Below are 14,540 nucleotides of genomic sequence, written 5' to 3'. Positions count from 1 at the left end.
ACACAGTCCTGTCTTTGGCCTACTACATCTCACCCCTTTACTGAGGTAATAGGCAGCCATCCCATAATCCCAACCATCCTTAGGAATCCAGAACTTGAACTTCTGATTTAGTTCAAAATGATATTTAATGGGTTCATTGCTGGATACAACATTCAAAACAAATTCTAAAAAGCAAACTACAAAGCTAATTACAAAAACTGCTATTACAGAAATAGACTCCAGAACTCATTATTTAGGACTTTCATCCTTCATCCTGGATATTGGGAAAAATATGATCTCTACTGAGTTCCTTTCCTCAGCAGATTTCAGAGCTACTTCCCTTCTCAGTGTGCTGAAGCAGAGAGTCTAGGCCTGGGAATGCAGTCCTTTACATATAATGTCATTGTCTTTCAGAAACTTAAAAAGCTTCATCATCTTCCTACTGGTCTGAAGGTAACCACCTATTGTTTCATTAGTTTGCCCTATTTTTCAACATTTTATAACCAGCAGAAGGAGTAAGTAAAAAACAGACGAACCTTTTAAAAATTGATAAGCCAGTTTCTTAATTATTATAGTATGTGTTTCCCAGGTTAAACATTCTCCAGGGCTTTCCTTCTTTTCACACACATTTTTGATGTTGTTCCTTTCACAGAATTAATAAGGCTTTATGACCTATCCAAGGCCAAAATTTCAGAGGGGCTGACAAGTTCTCACAGAACTTCACCCAGATAGTGAGACTTCCCAAAGTCTTTCATCCTTTTCCCAAAGAACACCTTAAGTTTTTACCCACAGTGGGTTATAAACTTTGCAATATCTGTGAGCAACAGAACTCCCCAAATCTCTGATTGAAGTCTAGGTCTGGGCTAGGATATTAAATTTCCAAGTGAGAGGTGGTTCAAAAAAACAAACTCAGAATTGTAAATCACTCTCTTCCCAAGACACAATAAAGCAATAAACATTCCTAACTCTCCAGGGAAGAGTAAAGGAGGGAAGTCTAGGTATACTGTATATAAATTCCATAAAATCTCTACTTTTTAACAATCCCAGAAAGGTGCACCTTAAAAATTCTCACTAGGATATTTTAGCATATAAAAACAGTCAAAATTCATTTCCATTCCCAGTTTGGAGATCTACATTTGAAAAATTATTCCTGAATCACTAGATTGTCTCTGTGTCATAGTTTTCTACTGCCATAAATCTCCATTGGTGGGGGAAGGTGAGCGCTTCCCTTTCCTTAACTTTTATCTATCTTTTATCTCTGCATTATCTCTGCAAACTGGTCAGAATTAGATTTCAAAGAGAAGATTAATGTTTAGAAACAAAAAAAACTCTCACTCCACCACCCCTTCTGCTTTGGCAGACCAAACCACAAGAAAAGGAAGTCTTTCCAGAAAACCAGATGCAGAATAGAGGCATTGCTGACAACATATGTTCACTACACACAACAATGAACAAACATGAAATTGAAAACTTCTCTCTTACAAGAAACACAGAGCATCAGCTTGAATTTCTCCTAAGATTAAAGGGGTTAAACTCGTGTTTCAGAGAAGCAGGGAGTTTTTCTCACTCCTAGAGACCCTGCCTTGCCATTTCCACTTCCCTTTCTCTTTTTTTCTACATCTTCTATACTGCTCTCAGAGGTTTGGCAAGGTATCCCATATTATCCCATTGGTGGCATTTCTCCAAACTACCCACAGTTCTTGTGCCACCACAAGAACTTGTGCTAGTATCTCCCCTCTCTGAAGTCAGAGAATCAATTTCTTGTCTTCCCGTTGTCCTTGTTTGAACTAGGAAATCATTTTTATCTTCCTCCTCACAGTGCCAAATGTAATGGGCTGGCAGCCATTCTAACGTTAAATAACAAAGTTTTATAAATGACTGACCCAAAACAAGCACTGGGTTTGCAAAATAATAGGTTGACTTAGTTTTACAGCTGTCAGACATGGGGCTCTTGCCCTGTTGGTGGTGCAGTTTAGTTGAATTGAAAGCCAAGACCTTCCCTTGTCTCTCTTTTTCTCCATGGAGACCATACTTGAGTGTAGCAAACACAGCCAGCATGGAGAATCTGCAAGGTCTAAGAAGGCAGGAAGCTGCCCTGATGGGGTAAGGGTGTGCCAGGGACTAAGTACCACTGCAAAGCCTTTTCTTATTCATAAACAAAGAGACATTTTTGTTCTAATTGTGTACATGACAGGAGACACATCACATAATTTCCATGAAGTTTATGATCCTAACTACTCCACGTCCTAGTGATTTAATTTTGAGTCACAGACCCCGCTCAAAACCCAGGTAATGTGCACCAGGATGTGACCTAATATAAGATGCTTTTTAAAACAAATACTAATTGGTTAATTGAAAGAAAATAGGATTTAGAATAAAATGGTCAAGTTCAAATCCTGCCTCTGCTACTTACTAGCTGCATGCATGAGTCAAATCACTTAACTTCACTGGGTCAATTTCCTCATTGTAAAATAAGAGAGCTGGACAAGATTATCTCTAACATCTAAATCCTCTGAAATACCACAAGTCATTTTTCCTAATTAAAAACACATTTAATTAAAAGATTAGTCCCAAATATAACTTGTACAAAAGGACATATTTCTGTCTCAGGCCACAATGAAATTAAATTCAACACTTAATGGATAGCTTATTATTTATGAAAACAAAACTGACATTTTATGAATTTAAAAATAGTCATGTTTTATTAATTTTTTAAAAACTATTATAAAAGGCAAGCCTTATTTAAGGCATGAAAAGTACCTTCTTTTTTCCCCTTTCCCTCCACTCTCCTTTTCATGATTCTCACACAGTGGCAAATGATGTTAACTTGCTATTAATATATATACTTTTCTGAAAAATATCATAAAGTTCATCCTTTAGAGGAAACATGAACAATTAATTTTCTCACAAAAATATTCCATTTGGCCCAGCATCATAGTTTCCCAAAATTTTTAGACTTCTCTTATTCTGAGGTTTCTTACTTGAAAAAAAAAACACCCAGAATTTCATTCACCAAAATTAACTTTCTCCTGAAAAGCCCTCATTCACAAGCATTAAAGCTTCCCTTCTTCTCTTCACAGGAATGACATGTCAAGCCCGGAGTTCTTATGTGACCAGTGAGATCCTATGGGGTTATCGCTTTACTCCTGTTCTGACACTAGAGGATGGTTTCTATGAAGTAGATTACAACAGCTTTCATGAGACATATGAGACCAGCACACCATCTCTCAGTGCCAAAGAGCTGGCAGAATTGTCCAACCGGGCTGAACTGCCTTTGAGTTGGTCTGTGTCCAGCAAACTCAACCATCATGCTGAACTGGAAACTGAAGAGGAAAAACACCATGAAGACCAAACAGAGAGGAATGGTGATGTGACAAAACTAGAGAATGAATCCAAAGTTTAAAATCTTGGGTGGAGCATCCCCTTGTCCTCATACAACTTTTGTTTATTTCTTTCTTTTTCCCTCATTTTAATGTGTTAAAAAAAAAAAAAGAAATCTTCAAGGTGTGAAATATCTGCCTGCCCATTGTCAAATATAGAGCTTCACAAAGCAGTCAAAGACCTAGTGGCAGTCGCCTCTGTTAGTGGTCTCCTCTCAGACTGTTATACTTTCAAACTCTTGTAGATTTCAGCTAGAGATGCGCATGACATCTGTGATACCAGGTTGCTTAAAAAAAAAAAAAGAGGGTCATATTTAATACCTGGGACATGAGAAGCCATCTCTGGTGCCTAATCATTCTTTTAGTGAGTAGAAAGTAGCTCTCAAGTGTATATATTCCAGCAAATTTCACAGATAGGGTGATGTGCTTGCCAAAATGGGCATTGCCTTTCTAAAGCCGTTATGTTAAAAGACCTACAATTTAACAAGACACTGTACATATGCCTTATGTAATTTTTTTCTCTTTACACTTAGTAATAAAACCCAGCATGTACACAGGTACTGTAGTAAAGACCTTCTAAATAATGTACATAGTTGTGCAACTTATGTAGGTTTAGACACCTAACTTTAGAAGTAACTATATGAAAAGAAAACCTACCAAACATTGTATAGTAGGCATTTCTGTTCTAACATTTGTATTTCTCAAATTATTTTAATCCCTCTCTGTTATCTGGCCCTTTGGTGCATGGCCCTCTCTTCAGTGTACCACACTGGCAGCTATTTAGGTCACCTTAATGTTTCTTTACTGATCCTTTCTAAAAAGCCATAGGTCTGAGGGGAGCTGGGATTAGGAAATGAAGAAACCACCACAAATTTACAGATATATTGTGAAATGTTTACTAAATTAATCTTTTTTATTAGGATGAAGCTATCATTCTCAGATAGTCTTCATCTACCAATCTGGTCTGTGGTAGCTTCTTGGGAATAAGGTTATCTCCCACATAACTATTATCTTCACATCATCCTTTTCCTTTAAAGCATAATAGCTTGGGGAAAATTTTTTTCACAACTTTTTGTGTCCAAGTGGTTCCATCACAACCATTGGAAAATTTTGAAAATTGATATTCTAGCTGTGGGCACGTCAGACCTAAAGTTATAGGATTTCATGAAAGGATTCAATGAATGACATTTATTAAAGTCATTAATCATTTTACTGGTTTTTGAATGCTAAAAAAAAAATTATTTATCTTTACTTCACACACACTCCTTCTTCAACTTCCAGATGTTTTTCTATCACTATTCACATAGAACCAACATAAAAGAATATGGCAGTCACAAAAGTTTTGCATCCAAACTTTTTTTCCCCTGAAAGATTCACAAATCAAGACCTAGATTATTAATCTGTGTCATCTTTGTGAAAATATTTCTGGAATTGGGTAGAAGGTTACAAATCTGACCCCAAAGTCCCCCTCAATCAAAACAAAAGAACTACAGCCTTAATTTTTAAAACTGCATGTAAATATCTTATCTGCCTAGTCTGAAAAAGAAGGATTCACTTTTTTTTAAAGTATTTTTTTGTACAGAATATTTGAATTATAAAGTAACAAATACAGACACACACAAAAAGAAAAAAAAAACCTCAGGAGAAACATAGTGGGCAGGTAGAAATTTTGCACTGTGACAGATCTTTCACATTAATTTCACATCTATAAACTATCTGTCCCTAAACACAGTGGCCCATCATACTTATTCATTCAGTGGATGTGTTTATTTTCAGCTTTTACAGCTGTGCTGTTTGAGATTTTGCATCATCTAGGTCAAAAGAGATCAAAACTGTTTCTGTTTCCTCCCTCCTCCCCAAAGGAGATGCACATTCTTTTGCTATATTGGGGTTGGAGTGAAGGTTTTGTCTATCATAAAAGACTTCACAGAGAAGCAGGATGTGGTTCCCCCAAAGTAAATGACAATTCTGGAGGCAGACTAGGGTCTGTCTTCACCTAGTCTAGTGGGTCTGCTCCAAGATAACTTTTTTCTTGCCCTTTACTTAAGTGAAACAAAGCTGTGTTTGCTGTTGGCTGTTCCCCTTTGCTGGGAATGCCAAAGCACTGAATATCTATCTATTGAATATTTCTCTTCATACTTCACACTGTAAATGTAAGGCTGTTTTCTGGGAAGAGAGAATTCAGTATTTCCTGTGCTAAAACACTTTATGTGCTTCTCAGAGGGAAAACCACCCTCACCAATTTCAGGGTGGAGAATGATAATCTTGTATCAGTGGTAGCCTTATAAACAGAGTGCCTCATAGTGAGGGAAATAACCAACTGTGCCCATAAGGCTCAAAATCTCTGTGTCAGCCTTGGGTTTTAGGGCAAAGCAAAGGAAGCTGTGATCATGAGTCTATCCCCACTCTAATTTTTAATTCTCAAACACCTTCCTAGTTGGCTGAGTTGAAAGAGCAGCTCAGGGCCCTACTGAACTTTTACATGCCCTTCAGCACAAATGGAAAAGAGAAAAACTTTATGCCATTGAGGGCATGTGCATGTGTAACTTCTATTTTTGTGACTGTGGTACTTAAAACTTAATGTCTCTCCCTCTAAATGTCTTTGGTATTAATGTAGTATGAGACAGAAAGTTTACCAAATCTTTTTTTTTTTGTAACATGAGCTTTCTAGGCTTTAAAAGGGGAAGCTTCACAGAAACTTTGTACTAGAATGTCCCTATCAAACAGCCTCTATTTTTCTACAATTATTAAGCAGTTTAACAATGTATTTTGTGTCAATTACTTCAACTTCAGTATCAAAATTTCAGAACTAAATGTTAATAAGACTGAATTTTCCAAGTGGCAAGTATTGAATGGTATTTTTCATTACTATTTATGCTATAATTGCTATCCATTCTATTCTTTACCCAATATAAAAAAATACACTTGATTTAATGTAACTTCACTACAAACAAGGGTTGCTCCCAAATTAATATTTTGGTTTTGTTGTTTCATTTAGTTTAGTTTTTAAGGAATTTATGGAGAAATAGGAGACTAGGCTAAAATACCATAGAGTGTCTGCTCACATTCTGACAGAACATGGCTCTGAATGAATGTCTCCTTACCAAGCTGATGATCATAACAGGGCAGGGATTTTTGGAATAGATTTCCCTCAAGATACCTGCTAAAATCCTCATATTCTCATACCCCCCACAATATGCTTCACAACTGGAAGCAAAATATGTTCATTTTTAAATTGACTTTATGTAACTAATAAAAATGTTTTCTGTTGTCCTCTGAGAGAACTGCTCTGTTTCACTTTTTAAATTTTTCAAATCACTGCATAGTCAAATTGTGCTTTCAACATTTGCATTAAGTAGCACCCAGTCTGGCCTACTTCAGCTCCCTCTTAAGTTAGTGGGTCAGTCCTCAGAGTGTGATTAACTATGACTCTTCTCTGGAATCTAGGGATAACCCCAAAGTGGCTGAGGTTTCTAGTATCATATGAGTCCCTACAGTTATGTTTCCCATTGTTAATTAAAAATACAGTTCACTTAAGCTTTTAGAAAAGGATATTTACTAAAATAGTAGGCACAAAACATTTCCCCCCCAAAAAAAATCTGTGGCACAATCTCACACACACACTTAAGGATATATGTAGAGAATATGTTGCAAAAGGTTACCCCTTCATAGGTCCTAGTTACTGGAAGTCCTGTCTTGAATCCACAGCATTCGTTCTTCTCACATGTAAGGGAATGTCACTCCTTAGAGTTGCTTCATCTCTTAGATGGATATCTTTTTGTATCTGTGTTTATTTGTCCTTAGTATGTTTTCTAGACACATTGTCCGCTACTTATAACATAGTCAGAGATGTGGAGGTGGGGGACAGGGAGGAGGGGTAGTACCATTCCCCATGGGCTCCTTTTCAGCAGTTATTCCATCTATCAGCAAAGAAATCAAGTAGGGGTCCTCAAACTGGAATTATCTAACACTTGACTAACTGTAGAAATTCTTTCACTCTTCAAAGCTACCCACCCCATGAGGTCATCTATTTGATTAGCCAATCACGCTTGACTCAGTCGAAGAGATTCACTTCTCAAGGGATCAAAGCACATGAATCATCATGATCACACATTTAAAATCTCATCACCAAGGCCATCTCTATACTTAACAACTTAACAATATTAATTGAGGTGGAGGTGGAATATCACCCTTACCTTACATAGGAGCATTTCTGCTTCTTGATGATTGGGAATGTTCATATGTTGCCCTAGAAGCTAAATTGCACCAAATACATTGATGAATTACATTTTAAATCAAAAATGAAGAAAAGCTCCTTTGTCCCTAATATGACCTGACATTAGTATAACTAAGAATTTCATCTAGGGGGTCAGAACAATGTAGATTAGTACATTTGACAAGTACAATGTGCATGGTTTATATAAATATATACAGATAAATATATGCACATACATATGAGCATGGATACATGTATATATTTATACACACAAATATATGAATATACATATATATGTGTGATTCATGTAAATGACATTAAATATTGGGCAGATTTGTAGGTCCATATTTTCTTTATATTTAAACTTGTAGAAAGAATAAATCTTTTCTTGAGAGTATTACTACTATAACAAGGCTGTCCATCCAAGTCTAGGGGATGTAGTTTTCAGGTTAACTAAACTTCTGACTACTATTTCTTAAGGAAAGAGGGACCCCAAGCTCTATATCCAAGGTCTGACTCCCTTCCCACCAAATACTAATTCTACAATGAACACACATAGCAAATAGGAAAGAAATGCACTTATCCAAGTTAATAGCAAAACAGAAATCTAAGAAAATATATGTGTAACTATAAATACCAAAAAAATACAGAATGAAAGAGCTCTCCCTTTAGGAGTGAGACAACTCAGCTCAGCCAATAAAGAAAAGTTTCAGATCTCACCCAAAAGGGAAATCCCTGAAGTCTCTAGAGTAGAAAGCTGAAAATAAGGATATAACGGGCACTGCTAGCTCCTCTCATATCAGCTTCTTCACAGTCTTTTCCTTTCTTCAGCAATCTGAAGTGGTTGCTTCTGAAATCACTCATCTTCTCTCATGAAGTCTTAGACACCAGAAGCATCCAAAGAAATTGAAAAGAGAGCAAATTACTTAAAGTTAACCAAGAATATTTCTCTGTGATATTTTAGTGAGGTAATAATATTAACCCTTACAAACAGCCCTGTGAAGTAAATACTGTCATAATCCCCACTTAACAGATAACTGAGTCAGCGGGAAGGCAAGTGATATGCCCAGGGTTACACTCAGTAAGTATTTGAGGCAGTGTTTTGAACTGTGGTACTTATTTAGAGAGATAGAATTGAATCTAATTAAGAATTAGTAGTTAAGATACAAACATAATCATGTGATCTCTGGATTCTGTATCTTTTGCAAAAAAAAAGGAAGATATAGACTGTTTCACTTAATTATTACATTTATTTTTAATAGCTGATATTTGGATAATGCTTTATGATATACAAAATCATTTAAATGATCTCATTTGATCCTCATAAGAACTCTATCCAATTCTGAGATCCTTGAGAAGAGAGTGACAAAATTTGTCCAGGGGTCCATTGATTGGTAGTGCTGCCAATTGTAGAATCAACAATACAGAGATATGATTTTTGAAAAAGAAATATTTACTATGCTCAAAGAATTGTAAACAAAAATCAGTGAGACCTGAGCAGCAGTTTAAGCAACCTGACATAGCTTTTGGTTACATAAACAAAATAGGCACAATGGAATTTCAAAGATGATAATTTACAATCCAAAGAACAGATGGCAGAAGGGAAAGATCTGTATCAGTTAAAACAGGAAACTATCTTCTAAACACTGTAGCTGTTGTTGTTGTTCATCCTTTTCTTGAAGAGGACCAGTGACATCACAAGGGTGATGTCTTCACTTGTATATGAATAGGATATAAGTGAGGTAGAGCTGCATAAAAGTCATCAGTGCTAGAGTGTGGGGACCCCTGAAAATATGGGAATGTGGGGCAGTGTCATCTGGAAAGAATTCATGGACTCAACCTGTCTTCAAGTCAAGAGACAAAACTTTATTGTGATTCTATAAAGCAGGCTGAGCTCCTTAGTGAGATCATAACCTAGTGGAGGTTAAGCAAAAGCTTTTATGGGGAAAGTTCAGAGCATGGTGTGCCAACTATGCTAATTAGGTATTGCAGGGCAGAATCAAGGAGTGATCAGTTCTTAAAGGAACATACAGTTTCTGTACCTTGGGCGCATGTGTCATACCCAGAATTCACTACTGGAAGGGTGGGGGTGTTTTCTAAGGGACTGTGTTTTTAGGTCTGCTATGTCAGTAAATCAACTAGTGGTCATGGCCATCCTGTTCATACAAGATAGCCTTGGGAGTTGACAACTTGACCTCTGGATTGTATACAGTAACTGTGGGAGTCAGTACAGGATAGTTCTGTCTTTTCAAGGAAGTTCTACAGTGTCAGTTTGTTCCTGTAACAGGAAGGGATAGTTTTCCTCACTGGGGCCCATTCATGAGTTATTGCCAAAGACATGGTCTTTAGCTGGGGTTCGCTCAATCACGTCATCAGTCAGCCTCACTCTCTCCTCCAAAGTCATCAAATTCCAGAGGCAAGACAAAAGTCAAGATGACTGCTGATGGTCCATGATGCAGTAGGTCTCATTTTGTCTGAGGCCATGCCCATCCAATGACTAAAGGCTGGGTGAGAGTTGGCTTAATTTACCATCACAAAGATATCAATCTGGGAGGGGAAGACCCTCAGAGTTTCTGGCCAGAACAGAAAACAATTGCTATTTATACTCATTCTAAGCCATCAAAATTAAACAATAAGCCTCTGAGGCTTGGGTCACAGCTATTATTGGTCTGACCAGTTTGGGTGCACTAAAAAAAATCACATGTCCCTATCTTGACCTATTCCTGATATCCTGGAATGACACAACACTCAATATCTCAAGAAAGCAATCGCAGTATCAGCCCAGACTGCCTCCTGAAGTCTACAGAGGCTGACTCCTAACAAAGTCTGGAGTCAGGAAGTAAGCTAGAGGAATGAATTATCAAAAAATAACAATAATCCCACAATAAAAAGCTATTACGGTGATAGGAATGCTCAATACAAATCCAGAAGAAAAGAACTAACTCTAAAACATCTATAAGCAGAGTTTGAAAGAAAAACAACTTTGGCACAAGTTCAATTAGAATTCCTGGGGAAAAAAGCATGAAGAGTGTTTTTAAGAGCTAAAATTTATTTTATAAATTAAAGAGAGAAAAAATGGAAAAGAAATGAGAGCAAAAAAAAATTGAAAAGGGAATCAACAGCTCTGTACAAGTGGTACCAAATCTTACCCAACTACAATCTCCCTGAAAACGAGAAAGGACCAAATAGAAGATAATGACTCCATGAGACAAGAAGACATATTAAAACAAAGTCAAAAGGTAGAAAAACTAAAAGGATATGTAAGGTATCTCATTAAAAAAAAAAACTAACCTGGAAAATAGATTGAAGAGAGATAATTCAAGAATCATTGGACTACCTGAAATCCACAACAAAAATAAAAGGACATAGACATGATATTTCAAGAAATCTTAAAAGATAACTACCCAGATCTCTTAGAACAAGAAAGTAAAATAAAAATAGAAAGACTCCATCAGTCATCTCCTGAAAGAAAACTCAAAATGAAAACTCCCAGGAACACTGTAGCCAAAATCTAGAAGTTACAAGTCTAAGAACAAAATTTCCAAAAGCATCTAAGAAAAAAGAATTTATGTAACAAGGAGCCACAGTCAAATTCTCACAAGATTAAGCAGTCTCCACTATAAAAAAAGTGGAGAATTTGGAATATGATATCCCAAAAGGCAGAAAATTACAACAGCTTATAAGCAAAAATAACTTACCCAGAAAAACTGAGTATAATTCTACAGGGGGAAATGGATTTTTAATGAAATGGAGAATTTCTAAACATGCTTCATGAAAAGACTAGATTTCAATACAAGTTTTTGAAATATAAACACAATTCAAGAGACAGGAAAAAAAAGATAAATATGAGGCAACAATCATAAGTGGCTAAAAAAGGATACTTTCATATTTACATTCTAATATGGAAATATGATACATGTTTCTCAGAATCATATCATCATCAGGGTTTATAGAGAGTGTCTAATTAGATAAAAGGCTGAGAGTAGTTCTGTTATGTTTTGATAATCTTAAAAGAATAGAAGAAGGAAGAGAAATATGCTAGAGGAGAAAAAGGAAGAGAAAGGATAGGGAAAATAATCTTACATAATCAAGGTATGCAAGTAGAAAGTCTATAAAACTAAGGAAGAAGAGGTGAGGAGAGTGGTTGATACTTGAACCTGACTTTCTTCTGAACTGGTGAAAGGAGGGAAAGATACATGCATGCCCACACAGTTGGATACAAACATACATTTCCCTCAATAGATAAACAGAAAGAAAGGGGGAAAGGGAGGGAGGGATTGATCCTAAGCAAAATAAACTCTAATTAAGGATGTGCAAAAACATTTACAGCAATTCTTTTGGCAACGGCAAAGAAAAGGAAATTGAGGAGCTACTCACCAATTAGGGAATGGTACACAAATGTGATGGGAAACTATTGTGCTATAAGAAACAATGAGGGGGTCTGAACAATTTCTGAGACACCTAGGAAGGTTTGGATGAATTGATGCAAAGTGTGGTCAGCAATAGTTTATATAGTGACAATGATACTATAAAGACAAACAATTCTGAAATACTTAGAAACACTGATCAATACAATGACTAACCACTATTTGAGAATATTCATGTCAAAACCCACACCTCCTGGTACAGCAATGATGGACTCAGAGTGCAAATTGAAAATTTTTCTTGTATGTGACCAAATCAAGATTTTTTTTTCTTACCTGTACATGTTTGCCACAAGGGTTTTGTTTTTCTTTATTTCTCAATTAAAGGTGAGAGAAGGAAGATAGATTTTTACTAATTAGAAAAAAAAAAGATTTAAAAACATGAATCTACACAGCCAAATCACACTCACCCCAATGCTTAAAATCCTTGTTATTTCAACACCCCTTGTGCATGTGCGTGTGCACATATATACGTGGAGTTTAAAGTGATAATAGCCCATTTATATTGTCGAAGGGAATTTTTTCTACCCACTACCTGTGAATGAATAAATAAAGCATTTATTAATCATTTACTATGCACAAATCATTGTGCTATGTGTTGGGTGAATACAAATAGAAAAGCAAAACAGTCCCTGTACATTGCTCCAAGAAAACCAATTCAGTTTTTCATCAGGTATCATATAGGTAGTCAAATGAAACAGAGAGCCTCAGAACAGTTTTGTTATGTATTGATGATGCTGAAGGCAGACAAGGGAGAGAGGGAGGATACAGTAGGGGGAAACAGGGAAGGGAGCTTGGGGAAACATCTCACATAATTAGGATGTTTAAGTAAAAGTCTATAAAGGATGGAAAGAATGTGGAGAGCAGGCATCACTTCAACTTCATTTTCATCTAAATTGTTCAAAAGAGGGCAAATTGCATACATAAAAAGTTAGGTGTAAAAATACTTTCAAATCAATGGGTATAGTTATGGAACAGGAAGAGTGGAAAGAGGGGGAAATGAAGGATGATTCGAGGAGGGATTCCTATCTAAATAAACAGGCAAGAAACAAAACAAAACCTTGAAATTGAATCATAAAGAAAGAGTTAAAATGAAAAAAATTTAAAGGGTAAGGACTTGTAGTAAAGAAAGGGCAGAGAATAAAGAGAGGATAAAGTATAAGAGAACAAATGAAATGAAATACACAATTAAAGATCAGAATTGTGAAAGTGAATAGTATGAACTCATTTGATAAAACAGAAGAGGATACCATAATGGAACAGAAAGCAGAATCCAACAAATGCTGTTCACAAGAAACACTTCAAAGGTAAAGACTGAGTTCCAGACTTGGGGCTACCTGCACTGAAGGGAGAGGCTTCATATTATCCATCTACCTTGAGCTGATCCCTGGTCTGCCCCTCCTCCAGGGAGATATATCAGATACCAACCTAATGAGGTAAATGAGCATATTAAAACCACTTTAGAGAAAGAGGTGATGCAATATGACTACCACTCTTATTTTTATATATTTCTCCTTGTTAGTTTTTTATTCAAAGTTTTCATCCTCATATATGCAATATGCAAGTTGAACCACTGATGGGCAGTAGCATTGACAGTAGCTGTGATAAGTGCCTTTTTATCAGCAAAAGTCTTTTCAAAGCTCTTCTCACAGGGGACTTTTGGACATGTGCCTTTCATCATTTCATTTATCCATGCATGGATTGATATCTGGTTCCTGGATCTCAAAGTGTTGCTGCAAGAAGCAGCAGAAGACAGATTTTTACTCGTTCAGCATGCTTGCAAGAGAGCAGCATTCATACAGCTACTGGGTGGTCTCTCAGATGGGCAGTTTTATTCCTTACCTGAACTTAAAACAGGTTCTGATGAAGAACCTGAAGAAGGACAGTGAAAAGCAAATCCTGTCACTGTGAGAATTATTTTGATGAAATAAGAAAAGCCTTATTGTGGCAGGGCTCTTACCTGCAACAATGAAATTTCCCTGAGAAAGCTTTAACAATGAAATGTTGAGTGTTGATGTTGCTGACCTGCTAACCAATAATTTCTTTACTGTGATAGCCCACAGAAACTTGTCCCATGTCCACATGTGTATATTTGTTTACCTGGGGCTGGTAAGTTAATGTCACAAAAAAGTTCATCCTAAATTCAGTGGTACTGAAAATGATCTTCTAATAAACAGGTAATTCCTGGAAAGTCTGGTGCTGTATTCCTAACCAATACACTCTATAGTATATTTACATAAATACATAAATCTTCAGTAACACAAAAGTACAAATTATCTCATAAATTTATTTTATATATTTTGTTAAATTTCCCTAAAGATTTTTAAATTCATGTATATGACCTTTTTCGCAGTTTCTTAGATGTTGAAAAAAGGTGACATATCAAAAACAGAAAAGAAACAAAGTATCAGATATACTTAAAACATGCAATTGGAGTAAAATCTATTATGTCCTCTGCTGAACTCACAAAAGGGGGAGGGCTAGCAATTATGATGGTTTTTAGAAACCTATAAAAATATATAATTAACAGAGAAATTGTAT

General features: G+C 36.2%; 1 protein-coding gene and 1 pseudogene across 1 annotated transcript in view; both read left to right on the top strand.

Annotated features, from left to right (window-relative positions):
• KCNJ6 (potassium inwardly rectifying channel subfamily J member 6) overlaps positions 1 to 6,637 on the top strand; it is a 211,329-nt gene extending 204,692 nt beyond the window's left edge. Inside the window, exon 4 of the mRNA XM_020996066.2 lies at positions 3,060 to 6,637. Coding sequence (XP_020851725.1) covers positions 3,060 to 3,382 — 323 coding nt within the window. The 3' untranslated portion in view covers positions 3,383 to 6,637. The remainder of the gene's footprint in view (positions 1 to 3,059) is intronic.
• Positions 3,907 to 13,910, top strand: LOC110214831 (STARD3 N-terminal-like protein pseudogene; annotated as a pseudogene).
• Positions 13,911 to 14,540: the final 630 nt, after the last annotated feature.

The sequence above is a fragment of the Phascolarctos cinereus genome, unplaced genomic scaffold (genome assembly GCF_003287225.1).
Source record: "Phascolarctos cinereus isolate Bilbo 61053 unplaced genomic scaffold, phaCin_HiC Scaffold_726;HRSCAF=1367, whole genome shotgun sequence".
In the NCBI taxonomy this organism is placed as follows: Eukaryota; Metazoa; Chordata; class Mammalia; order Diprotodontia; family Phascolarctidae; genus Phascolarctos; species Phascolarctos cinereus.
The sequence above is the reverse complement of the archived record's forward strand: the minus strand, read 5'-3'. Positions and strand labels throughout refer to the sequence as shown.